This window comes from Astatotilapia calliptera, chromosome 7 (genome assembly GCF_964374335.1).
Source record: "Astatotilapia calliptera chromosome 7, fAstCal68.1, whole genome shotgun sequence".
Classification (NCBI taxonomy): Eukaryota; Metazoa; Chordata; class Actinopteri; order Cichliformes; family Cichlidae; genus Astatotilapia; species Astatotilapia calliptera.
This window is the reverse complement of record NC_137428.1, coordinates 31,740,080-31,752,553: the sequence shown is the minus strand read 5'-3', so window position 1 is coordinate 31,752,553 and position 12,474 is coordinate 31,740,080. Positions and strand designations below refer to the sequence as shown.

General features: G+C 36.9%; 1 protein-coding gene across 3 annotated transcripts in view; it reads right to left on the bottom strand.

The window, feature by feature from the left end:
- Window positions 1-12,474, bottom strand: part of cntfr (ciliary neurotrophic factor receptor) — a 231,101-nt gene that overhangs the window by 88,511 nt on the left and 130,116 nt on the right. For all 3 annotated transcript variants that reach the window (XM_026174227.2, XM_080304418.1, XM_080304420.1), the window contains one exon: window positions 10,296-10,529. In XM_026174227.2, the coding sequence (XP_026030012.1) occupies window positions 10,296-10,529 (234 nt within the window). The remainder of the gene's footprint in view (window positions 1-10,295; window positions 10,530-12,474) is intronic.

The following is a 12,474-nucleotide window of genomic DNA, read 5'->3' as shown; positions in this document are numbered from 1 at the left end:
AAAATTAATGGACTGGCTCCTACAAAGATTAGTAATTTAAAAAAAAATCAAGGCTCTGAAGGAGAGACAGAAAGAAAAAGACAAAGGAGGGCAAGATTAAGTTGGGGGAAGAGGAGGACAGGAGTAAAGGGAAGAAATGAGAAAGAGTATGAGAAAGAGTCAGTGAAGGGACAAGTTAACTCTGACTGTGTAGATGGAGGAAGTGATGAAAAATCAAAATTTAATCATAAGAATATATCCATCAATCCATTTCAAGATTGACCAGAGAATGTTGGAGAAGGTGTGAGGCTGGCAAAAGGGGGAGAAAAAAACGTTTAGGGCAGGCATGGCAGCACCAATAGCACACTGCCAATTACCCGATATACTTCATGGTGTTTTTTCATGTAGAGCATGCAAGTGGAACGAAGCTGGAGCATTGGAAATTTAATAGGGCCAAGGAGCAGAATTTTAGGAGACTAGAAGTGATGCTCTATTTGCTATGCTACCAGAAGCAAAACAATGAGTCTCATGTTTGTGAAACGGATGTAGGACTCTTACAACCATGCTCTTGGCTGAGCATTGTTGTTCGTGACAAAACTCACTTGTATACTTGTAACACCAAATTTGCCATTTCTAAAGGCACTGATCTTGTAATTTTAGTTGCATTTCTGTGAAGAATCAACACTAACTTTCTCACATCTCATTTCAATAAAATGCTTTGCTGAGAAACCTGTAAGTATTCAGGTGGATGTCACTTTACATTAAACGCTTTGGCAGACCAAGCAGATCCAAAATGCCAAAGAAGTTCCGATGCAATCACCCAGACGACCAAAATAATACGGTGCTCTGACAACTCAGAGGTATTTTAAGGACATTACTGTGAATGTCCTTAAAATACCTCACTATTTGTAACAAACCCCAGTGCTAATTAACCATACTGACATATCAGGCTTTTTTGAAAGAGTATACAATTTATAACTCTGTTCAGCTTCAAAGTTAATGTTAACTTCGTAGCCTACCAGTGTTTTTAAATGAATATTACCTTTTGAGACTTATAAACATGTCCTGTATTTAAGCCCATCAGGCAGCCAGATTTCTAAATACCAGTCTTCACTTAGGGAGAAAAAATTTATACAGATTCAAATTCAGTAGTACTAAGATATTGTGGGCTGTAGATACACATGTATACTAACTAATGTACTACATACTATACACTTCTTCTGGTCTTAATAGTAAACATTAAGATGGGAAAAAGTGTGAGAAAAGTGTGAGACTTTTAGTAAAAAGTTATACAGACTGAAACGCATGGACAAAGATGAAAAGGAAAAGACAAAGCAATAGGTGAAATGGGACAGACTAGGCGCGGTGTAAGAGGATTAGTGAGAGAAAGAGAAAGACAAGAATGAGATAAAAAAAAAAACAGGATTGGGGCAAAATGTTAAGATATGAGGAAGAAAAAAAATTGCTTCATGGGTGAACCGTGAATGGCCACAACCGTGGAGGTGGGATATTAAAATACTATGCCAATATTATGTCTACAATGATGTGTATTTGTCTACATGTACTCTTTTCTACTCTAACTTCAGAAAACATTATCCTCAGTCTGACACAGACTAAATGTAAGGCATCTCCGAAAACGTTAGAGCACTTATGGAAATATGTGATGTCTTGATGAATCGAGCAGGTATTCGAAGTTTACACATGACCATTCTCGCATGAAAATATCTTAAAAGTTTATTTTGTGACCCAGAAAGAGTAATATTTCAAACTCCGCCACTCTGTGTTCCTCCACCACTGCCTCGTTTGAGTTTTGGATGAAATGGATTCTGGGATATTGCATTTCGTCATTTCAAGCTGATTGGAGACCAGAACAGCCAATCAGATATCTTTGCATCCAAGTCTGTGATTGGCTGGTTTTGTGGCACAAATATAAAGGCGTACAGAAAGAGTTGAACACGCACGAGCAACACATTGCGAGCGAGCGCAAATACAAAAACTGAGCGAGAGGGGCTGCTATTGAGTATGTGTGTGTGGATAATAGCAAACACTGAAATACATTTTTTGCACACAGCAATGAATTTTGTTCACTCAAATTTTAGTTTTCTTCGCTCAAAATAAATTTCTCCTCAAAATACAACACTTGCACCTGCAAACTTTTTTTTACTTGCGCTCAAATTTTTTTTACGTGCCCTCAGAATAGTGGCACAAACATGACGCCGTAGATAACTTGCTGAAGAACTGGAGTTTCTTCTCCCCCCTCCAGGCTGTCAGACACTTGATAGTGACCTGCGCGTGCTTCTCAGCCAATTACAGCGGTACAGACACCCAGCCTTCCGTTTCCATTAAACTCCTTCATTCACATACATTATTCTCTTGCATACATATATTTTCTTCAGACATGTATGCATTCTCTTCTTACATACATATATTATTTGTGAGATTAAATGCATATTGAATGCATGTAAATGAGCGCAACATGTAGGAATGCATAAATGAAAATGCATGTATGTTAGAGTGAAAATTTGTAAATATGTACATTAAAATACATGTATAAGAGAGCACAATATTGCAATGTGTGTTAAATATGTGTAAACATGAGAATAAAAATATCTAAACATAAAAATTTTAATAAAACTATGTGAGAGTGAAAATATATGTGTGTGAAAGAAGAATGTAGTGTGTGTGAGAGTGAAAGAATGCACACACTATTTCATACACATACATGTATTCACTTCCATTTGACTTCTTAAGCCAGGGCCATTTTCCCATTTGTTATGGTTTTCTGCTACAATAAACTGATGGGAATTACTGTTGTCCTGCAAGTAGAGCAAAAAATGGTGCAGGGAGAAATTTGCGATGTAGAGCGGAACAACAGAGGACAAACTGGAGTAAAAAGACAGAAAGAAGACAATGATGGTCACGATTAATATTGTAAGGGAGGTAACTAAGATGTGGATAAATAACTCTTATCTGTATGATTATCTCATTAAGCCTCTCCTAGCGTGTGCTTTTGTTTTTCACTGTTTCCTAAAGGAAAGAGTTGTTTTTACTCCAGGAGTCAGAGATCAGCTACAACACTAATCCTGCAGCAGAAATTATTGGATTTACTCAAAACACTTGGTGGCACTGCAGACTTTGGTCAGATCTCTGTACTACAACTTTTTCCCATACTTTATAAATAAAATAATGTTGTGAAGACAGGATAACTCTTTTCTTCATAAGTAATTTTTTTTCTTCTATTGATAAATATCTAACATTTCACGCAATATAGGAACTTATACTATACAATTGACTACACTACAAAAAAAAATCAAACCAAGCAATCTGATTTACATATGAATCAGATTATGCTATTTCTTTGAACATGTATTTAAACTGACTGCCTTAAAAGTACTAATTTTACTCTGTTTTGACAGACTGTGGCAACTGGTCTTGTAGATTTTTTTTAAAAAAATGACATGAGAGAGCATGCACTTTTGCTAGACTATTGAATTAAATTCTAAGCTTGTGTGAATCCTCAATGATTCCATTGACTATGATTGACTGGATACTGGGACACGCAAGGAGAGTAATTAAAAAGGAAGAAAAGTAGTTCTTGCAGTGCCCTTACATGTGGGGGCAACTTCCTGGTTAAACAGGAAGTCTCAGAGGAGCTTTATGGGTTCACCCTCCTCTGTAGCGATCTGTCTGCAAGGAGACAAGACAATTCCATTACCCAGCAATGTAGCACAGGTCCCTTGAGTGCGTGTGTGTGTATGTGTGTGTGTGTGGGGGGGGGGTTACGCACCAAAACAAGCTACCCAGGGAAAGGAATAAGACATCAATTCATGGTGTGTCTGTGTGTGTTTGTGTAGAAATAAGTTGCCTGAGGATGGAGATGCACATGACTCTAACGACAGAAATCACACCTTCTTGTATTAGGAGGTTGAAAACACTCAGTGTGTGGTATGGCATTTCATTGGTCACATTTTGTGCTATACATTATCTTATTTATTCAAAAAGTGTCATCTAAAAGTGTCATGTGAGCTTAATTAAACTCATATTAAATATACTAAAGTTATACTCTTTGGATGGGACAACAACAAGAGCTACAGTAAACAGCTATAAGTAAATATCATTTTAGTTGTTATATCTATTTGCATCTACAAATACAAGTACTGCATCTACTAAAAAAAAAGACACACCAATAGTATGGAATGGTACTGTGTCCTGCTGCCTAATTCAAATGGTGATTTACACACCCCTTATTGAGCAAGGATAGACTGGACTTGGAATTAAGAAGCAGGGAAAGAATGACTGCATATTTTGTTCCATTTCTGGTCTTCCAAGTATGGTTTTTGAGCACTAACCACACTCACACAGCAACATGCACATGGGTTAAACAAATCAACTCGATACTCCAACACTAGTGGTTAAGACTTCGGTTGCAATTTGTAGCATTAAGAAAAAAAAAGCAACTGTTTACATAATGTCATTGCTATGATCTGAGAGCAGCTCAAACTGGATTTGTTTACGAGAATGGGTGCCAAACCTAGATCCCTCTTTTTTTGTGTGATGATTTGTGGTATAAATTCATTACTATACAGACACAATTCTTGCTTGCAAGATGAATGCTTTTCTTCATTGTACATGTTTAAAATGTTGTCATTACAGTAATGGAAGCGGAGGAGTGGTTGCGGGCAGGGGCTGGTTTTGTATCGTCTCAGCTGGCATTCTGAGTGGCATACTGGCTGAGTAGCTGAATTATGGGCTCTAAAAACAGGGAGTCAATAGCAACAATGCTTTTAGACACTCATGCGTGTGTTGCATGTTCTTAAGGTGATAATCATTATCATTTCAAAGTTGTGAGAAAAGTTACCTCTAAATGGAAGGAAAGAAGAAGTGGTCCATCTCAGTTTTCAAACTGGGGTTTCTGACTGTCAGTCTCTTAAATGCCCATCATTCAGAATTTATTCATTGCCACTGTATTTGGTGAAGAGGTGGTTTACATTCGTCGGATGATTTTTTTTCGGTGAACTTTTTCTGGTAATAATAATAATTTTTAAAAAAAACTCAAAACTTTGATTACATTCGCAAATTATATATGTTTTACACTGTATATTTAACCCTCTGTATCCCATAACAACCTCTTTTTTATGTTTACTCCCAAGTCACCTCAAGTGCTTCTGTTCATCTGTAGCATCTGAGTCTATAAAACTTTGTGAAAGAAGTCTGACATTGATCGACGAGTCTGTGAAGTGTTGAGGATATCCCAAACTTTTTTGTCAATAAGGTTGGTTGTTTTTACAAGACTTAGCTGTTGTCAATAACACTTTATCTGAAATAAAACTAGCATCATCAGACTCTCACAGTATGACTTTCTAAACACTTGAGTCTAACTTTATCTTAAAACAATTTGTTGTTGTTTTAGCCGACTAGTTGTTAGCTGGGCACAGATGGAAGATTTACATGTGTAATCCTGCTGGCAATAGATAATTTCAATAATATAAGGAATAAATAAGCAGATTTCTGTAAATTCTTTAAGCTTTTTTTTTTTTGCTAAATATGAGTGTTTACAATATTCACCAGTTTCTCCCTTTTCTTCAAAATTATCAAGAACATTTTAGTAGAATTCTGTTGGAGTGTGGAGGGTTAAATAAAACCTTTTTTCCTCAGGTACTCATGTTTCCTACAAAATAAGCCTCAGTAATTAACCGTCACACTGTACATTAAGTACTGCAATTGAACAGATGAGTTTATCTAGTTGTTACACCTGAACTAAGTCAATACAAACATTTTTCAAAGAGTTATCATCATGTAGTAGAGCTTTCAGTGAAATTGACTCGTATGCTATCATATGTAAAATGTTTCCCTAAAGAAAAGGTCCTTCCGTACTTTCCTCCATCTCCCTGATAATTTTAACCATGGAACATCCTTTTGCAGAAGATGTAAACTTTAAGTTATTTCTTTGTGATATAACCAAGTTGCACATAGACTATGTATAAAACTTGCATAAAGTGCAGCTGGTTCTCACTAGCAGTATAATGCAGCTGACAGGTGAGTGGCTGGATATATGATGCTATGCTGTTAATGCTGTGTTTGCTGGGAGGCTTAATAACTGGTTGGGTGCAGCTCATCTTGCTATACTATAAATTGTTTAGCTGACGGTCATTGAAAAACAGCAATACATACAAGAATGGACAAAGCCAGAGAAGAGGAGGACAGCAATAACTTCACTGTTGTGACAGCAAAGGATGCACTATCCCACAAGCGCTTCAGTGTTTTATGACCGCTTGCTAATTAAATTATAATGAAATTTTACTGGGTGTACTCTTTCATTTTCTATTGTATTTTTTAAACCATATGTCACTTTTTATTTTACCAGCTTTATGTTACCCCCTTTACCAGTTAACATCACGTCTTATTCTGAAGATACAGTCTAAAGACGTCACTGAGTACTTGGGTGCTGAAGTTTCCTTGTGTGTCTCTCTGTTTATGCATGTGGATGAGGAGATGGACAGTTTTTAAAACAAAGTAACAGAGAGAATGTAAACTAACAGTTATATACAGTGGTGAAATAATACAAATGGGAAAAGAAACAGACATCAAAGCAGCACTATATTTCCACATGAAACTCAACACAAACAAGTGCTGTCTCCTTGTGCTAACATTATGTTGACACAGTCCATAAATTCGGTGTGAAGGTGGACCAAGCGTGCATACGCACATAGCATAACACTAGTGTTCCTAATGCAAACCAGTGTAAACACAAAGCCAAGCGATGCTGCCTAACACAAATGAAAAAGCCGGCGTAGATAGATGGATGCTAGAAAGAGTGGGAAAATAAGGACGTCATACAAGGTTGCTTTACACACGCACACATACGTATGAAGAATAACGAAAGGCAAGATAAGAAAGATGAGAGATAATCAAAAAAGTTTGAGAGACAAAGAGTGAAGGAGAAAAACTAAAAAGCATAAACAGATGGCTCTGTGCTATTCTCCTGATAACACTTCTATCTGTGTGAAACATAACAAGCCCCCAGTGTAAGTAATAAACGCTGCATAAAATCAAACTACCATCATGATGGTAATCAGAACAAGTGTAGCCTGTCATGATGTCATTATCACTGTAGCTGCACAACACTTAAAGTTTTGTAGGTGGCAGTTAACATAATGAAAAAAAATGTAGCCAGAAAACAAAGTCGCAGTCATAACAGACAATAAAACACAGACAGAAGAGATTTAGCAATGCGGAGTTACAGTTGCTGCCACCCCAACGTATCTTGAACGTGTCATAAAATCACAGACTGTTATTGAGACAGTTAGATTCAGTGCTAAAAGTAGGTTAGCAAAGTAGGATCTGACCCTTGATGAATGAATAAAATAAAACTCTGTTTGTCTCTCACACACAAAGTGTCATTTTGATAGCAGAAAAGCAGCACCAGTCTTTCACATGTGTTTGTACACAGATACTGTTTCCATCTGTCCGTCTAAGGCTCTCTCTCTCTCTGTTTTATACATACCTAAACATACACACATATCCTGGCCTGTTTGTGAATTGCATCATTCCCCCCGCTGACATAATTTGCCATAACATAAAAGTCATTAAATCAGTATTACTTCAGCATTGTGTAATTCATCACTGCTGATATGATTAACCAAACTGTCATGCGCTCATATAGTCTCATTCATCAAACATTTGCTTGGAAATGTAACATTTAACATCAGCACTGGGATAAAATCTTGATGGGTTGTGTGTTTGGCCTCTATTGGTTCTGTTGACAAGTGGATGGAATCATACTGGCATGGTTTACTGTTTAGCTAAAGGGGACGTGAGCTGACCGCTTTTTCAAAAATATCTTTAACCGTTGAGTGTTTATTTATTTTATTTGTTTGTTTTTTTGGATCGGTTATTTGTATGCATGATTCACGAAAGACATTTTAACATTTCACCTGGCACAAATGAGATAAATGAACCGGTCGACCTGTCTTTCAATTTGCTTTTCTCAAAAATAGAGTTGTGGTGGACTCAATAACACAAGAGTGTCAGAAAGATGAACGCTGTATGGGCTATTCCCCCCCTTGGAGTGATGAATCATGTGCTGTGTATCAAAATTTGCCACCGTTCTGAAGTAGCCTACTGTGACTGATGCCAAGAAGATATTTAATTTCACTCTCTAGCCTTCTTGCAGCTAAAGTGTGATTTCTGTAAAAAATGTAACTTAAAATGTTGTCTATTCCTTTTACTACTAACAGACTGAAAAGGAGGGAAGACAGAGTGATCATTTTCATGTGAACAAACACTGCCCAGCAGAGATAATGTCCCTGCTTTTTATTTTATTTTAACTACAGTAAGTAGATAATAATTCACTGTTGACTGAACATTGTTTTTATTCGATCTGTCATTTAAGATTGACATTCAATCTGTCATGAGGCAGAACTGCAGTGACAGATGAATTCAAAAATAACAGCCAAGCTAATGGATGGAGGATGATAAATATAATAACTGTGAATAAGTTATGTGATATATTATAAATAAGGCAGAACGCTAATCTGCTGGTTAGAGAAATCGCTTGTCATTAAAATCATTATTAACATTTATAAACATTCAAATATTTGGACATCCTGTAAGCTATACCAGTATACCACACAAAAAGCATGTACTAAGATTAACGTTTAACTTAAATAGAGACCAACTAATGAAATTACTTCTGGGGTTCTTCTTTTCATTGTCATATAAACTGTTCAGCTTAGTCAATAAAGCAATTTATAACAAAGGCAATTTCATTCAAGTCATCGTCTTGCCATTTACCACTCCATCCAACACACTTATTATGCAAAGAATAAGTGCATAAAACTTTCACCATGAAAATAATGGATTTAAAATGAGGCCAATGCCAACTCACAAACCCTCATGGCAGTCCATTAAAAGTGACATCATTTACTTTTCGTATGATTATTACGATTATGCACACCATAACAGGAAATAGACCAAATATAATTTTAACAGCTATTCATAAGAACTGGTCAGCTGGCAGCAGATCTACTGTAAAGATTGTTATCACAACAATTCAAGTTTTATATTGGCATTTAAAATTTGAATGAAACAGCCCCTCAAACATTACAGCGTACTATTAAAATTGTCATTTAGCTGAAGTGCTCACTTTGCACGGAACAAAAAGAATCTGGAAATTTGGTAGCCAGCTGTAGGTTGACCCTCACAGTCGTTAATACAAAGTCATAACAGTCATAACATCCTGTGACTAGTATATAGAATGGATTCAGCTTCTTAAGTAATATTCCTCAGTCTTTAGACACAGTTGATTGCAGGGATGGTCGCAGGTTTTATAAGCTCTGACCATCCCGCACTCAAAGCTTATTTCAAAAGGGCCTCTACTGTGATTCCACTAAGACTGGAATGATATCACAAATGATATCACAAGCATCGACTGTGACTATCTTTCAGTCTAAGCTGATCACATATTTAGACCTTTTTTTGTCAAGCTTTGGAAGCAGCTGAAATTGGAATTGTGGTTGGAGGGTTAGGGTTGTTGTTGGTTTGAATGTATGTAGCAGATTTTTTATTTGCACTGATTATCATTATTATTATTAGTAGTAATAGTAGTAATGTAATGCAAAGTCATTTGGTTTTAAATGTGTTAAAGACATAAAATGTACTTGTTTCTTCATTATTTGATGCTCTATATTGAAAGAATGGTATCATACATTTAGTTATAAATTCTTAATGGAACAACAAAACTCTGGCAAATTTCCATGGAGACATAAAATATAAGCATTAATGACAGCTAGTGCTAATAAGGTTAAGCTAATTGACATAATTCAGTTTGTTAAGAGACAGCCCTCAACAACGATAAAAATAGTAACAGACTCACCGTGTGTTAAAGAAGTTTATATTTTAGGATTCATCACAATTCTCATTTATGTGTACATTTTACCATCTTGTTACTTCTTGAGTAATTTTACATTACACAGAAAGCTACTTAAACATAGCTGAAGTAAGACTAAGCAGGGCATCTATAGCCATTATTTTTATCACATTTGTATCAGATTACTTTTGAAATTATCAGCAGTGTCATACTTGTTTCTATGTTGTTGGGTTTTTTTTTCTTTTTGTTTTTTGTTGACATCCCAATGGCATCAAGAGTAGCTTATTTTATTTTACTACTTTCTTATTTTATTCACCTTTTGTCTTTCCATCTTATGTCTGCAATCACTCACTTTCCCTTCGGGATGATTAAAAATGTGTCATGTCTCATCCTTAACACTTAGAGGGCAAATGCGCCCGTCCTATTGGAAGTAAGCTACTGTACTTACTTCCAATTTGGAGAAAGATGGCTTCATGTTTGTCATCATCTTGCTTCTGAAAACAAGTGTAGAGTCCAGTATGGTTCAGGGACACGTTAGTCAGGATCAGTCTGGGGCCTTCTAGACTGTGCTGGGCCTTCACATATGTCCCATTCATCTTCCATGATACTGATGCATCATTGTCCAGGGAGCCACACTGCATGGTGACATCACTGCCTATTCGTCCATACTGGATCCTATCAGCTAAAAAGAGACAGAGACAATGATTAAGTGCTGGGGATAGCAACAGTTAATAACCACTAAAATATCTGTGCAGTGTAATTACTGCCCTGTGTGCATGTTGGCCCTTGGCAACTGAACACAGACTTCCAATTCAGGATTCAACACACTTCCAATTAATCTATTCTTATTCTTTTGTTATTTTTTCTGTGTGTGTGTTTCTGGACACTAATTCGCTCTCTAAATCGCTTTCATATATGTTTATTTGTGTACACAAAAAATATATTTTCTACTTTATGGAACAAAGTTTAAAATTTTGGCAGTAACATGAATCATTTTGCTGCTCACGTCAGAAACCTTAAGGGACAGATTTTCACAACTCAGTTGCATTATGATTTTAAAATGTTCCAGTTAGGTATTAAACACTACCTAGTTAGGTTTGGAAAAAGATGGTTTGGGCAAAAATATAACAGTTGCTATTTCACAGCTCAATTTCCTGTTTGTCAGACTGACACATCCCCGCAGAAAGCTCTTGACAACATTTAAAAAAAAACAAAAAACAAGCGCGTCCATGCTCACAGGTGTACACACGGGTGATCACACCCACAAACTACACCCTTTTTGGCTCCTACCTCAAAGCACACTGTGTTCTGTTGATCTTATGTGCTGCACAATAATGTTTAACATTTAGTATTTACTGTCATATTCCCATATATCATTGTGATGTTGTTTATTCTATTACTCTTGTTCTCTTCTGCTTGTTTTCTTTTTCTTTCTCAACAGGTGATCCAGGTGATCGATATATGCATTTTCTTTTTCTTTTTTTTTTCTGCCCATTCTGTTGGTTTTTGTCTTTTGCCCTTCTCCCCTGTCCCTCTTCTCAGCTGTTTCTCTTTCCCTCTTTCTTTCTCCCCTTCTTTCCTCCAGTCAAGTCAGCAAGTGAAAATAAAATAAACAATAAAAGGCAAATCAAATGGACCATTATGGCAAGGCTGGGATGGTCAACTTGGTAAAGTAAATCCGTTGGGCATCTTTCTTTGCCTTTAGACAACAATTCTGATGGCAAAAGAGCCAAACGGGACAGGAAAGAAACAAACAAAAAAAAAGCGTGTAAAAAAAAAAAAAGACAACATTTCTGCTACAGACAAACAATACATTGTGATTTATAATTGAAATATATTTCAAAAATGTGGGGACTGACAAATAAAACCCCAAAACAAATCATGTCCATAAACACAAACAACTTTCTCTGACTATTTCTATCAAATTTTGAAAGAGAAAGTCGATTCTGACGTGTCTTTTCGTTGATGCCTTTAGCCTTCTGTTAACTAACAGCAATGCCCAGTCAGGAAAGTAGTTGGGTCTGTGACCTCCAGGGTTAGGGGTTATATGTGAGCCTAATGGGTGTTCTCACCAAACACTGGGGTTAGTAGCCCTGTTGTGTTGATAAGCCTCATGGGGCATGCCACGACCACAGAGACTGAAGACCTCAGATTAACACTTAACACTGGGGATCAACAGCACAACAAGAAACAACAATAAAATATTGATCTCCATCTCTGTAAAAGCCCTCTTCTATGAACGGGGGGGGGGGGGGGGGGGGGGAGGGGGTGGTTGGGCGTGCTGCCTCTACTGGCTGTAGATCAAATGCTGTCAAGATCCTTGTCTTGGTCTGATGTCTCTTTCCTAGACTTTTTCTTTGTGTGTCTCTCCCCACCCACCTTTGTTTCTCACCACAATGCCTTTTTTTCACTTGAGCTAGCTTCCATCTCTCAATCTACTCAGACATGCTTCTTATCACAGCTGATACAGATGCCAACCCAGTGTTTCATGTATATTTCATGTCCCATAACAGAGCCATCTATATTTAATGGGGATAAGATCCTTGTCCCCATTAACATTAACCCAACGCTGTTTGTTCTCTTCGTCTTCCATTCCGCCGTTCATTACCCCTCACTAACCCTTTCTT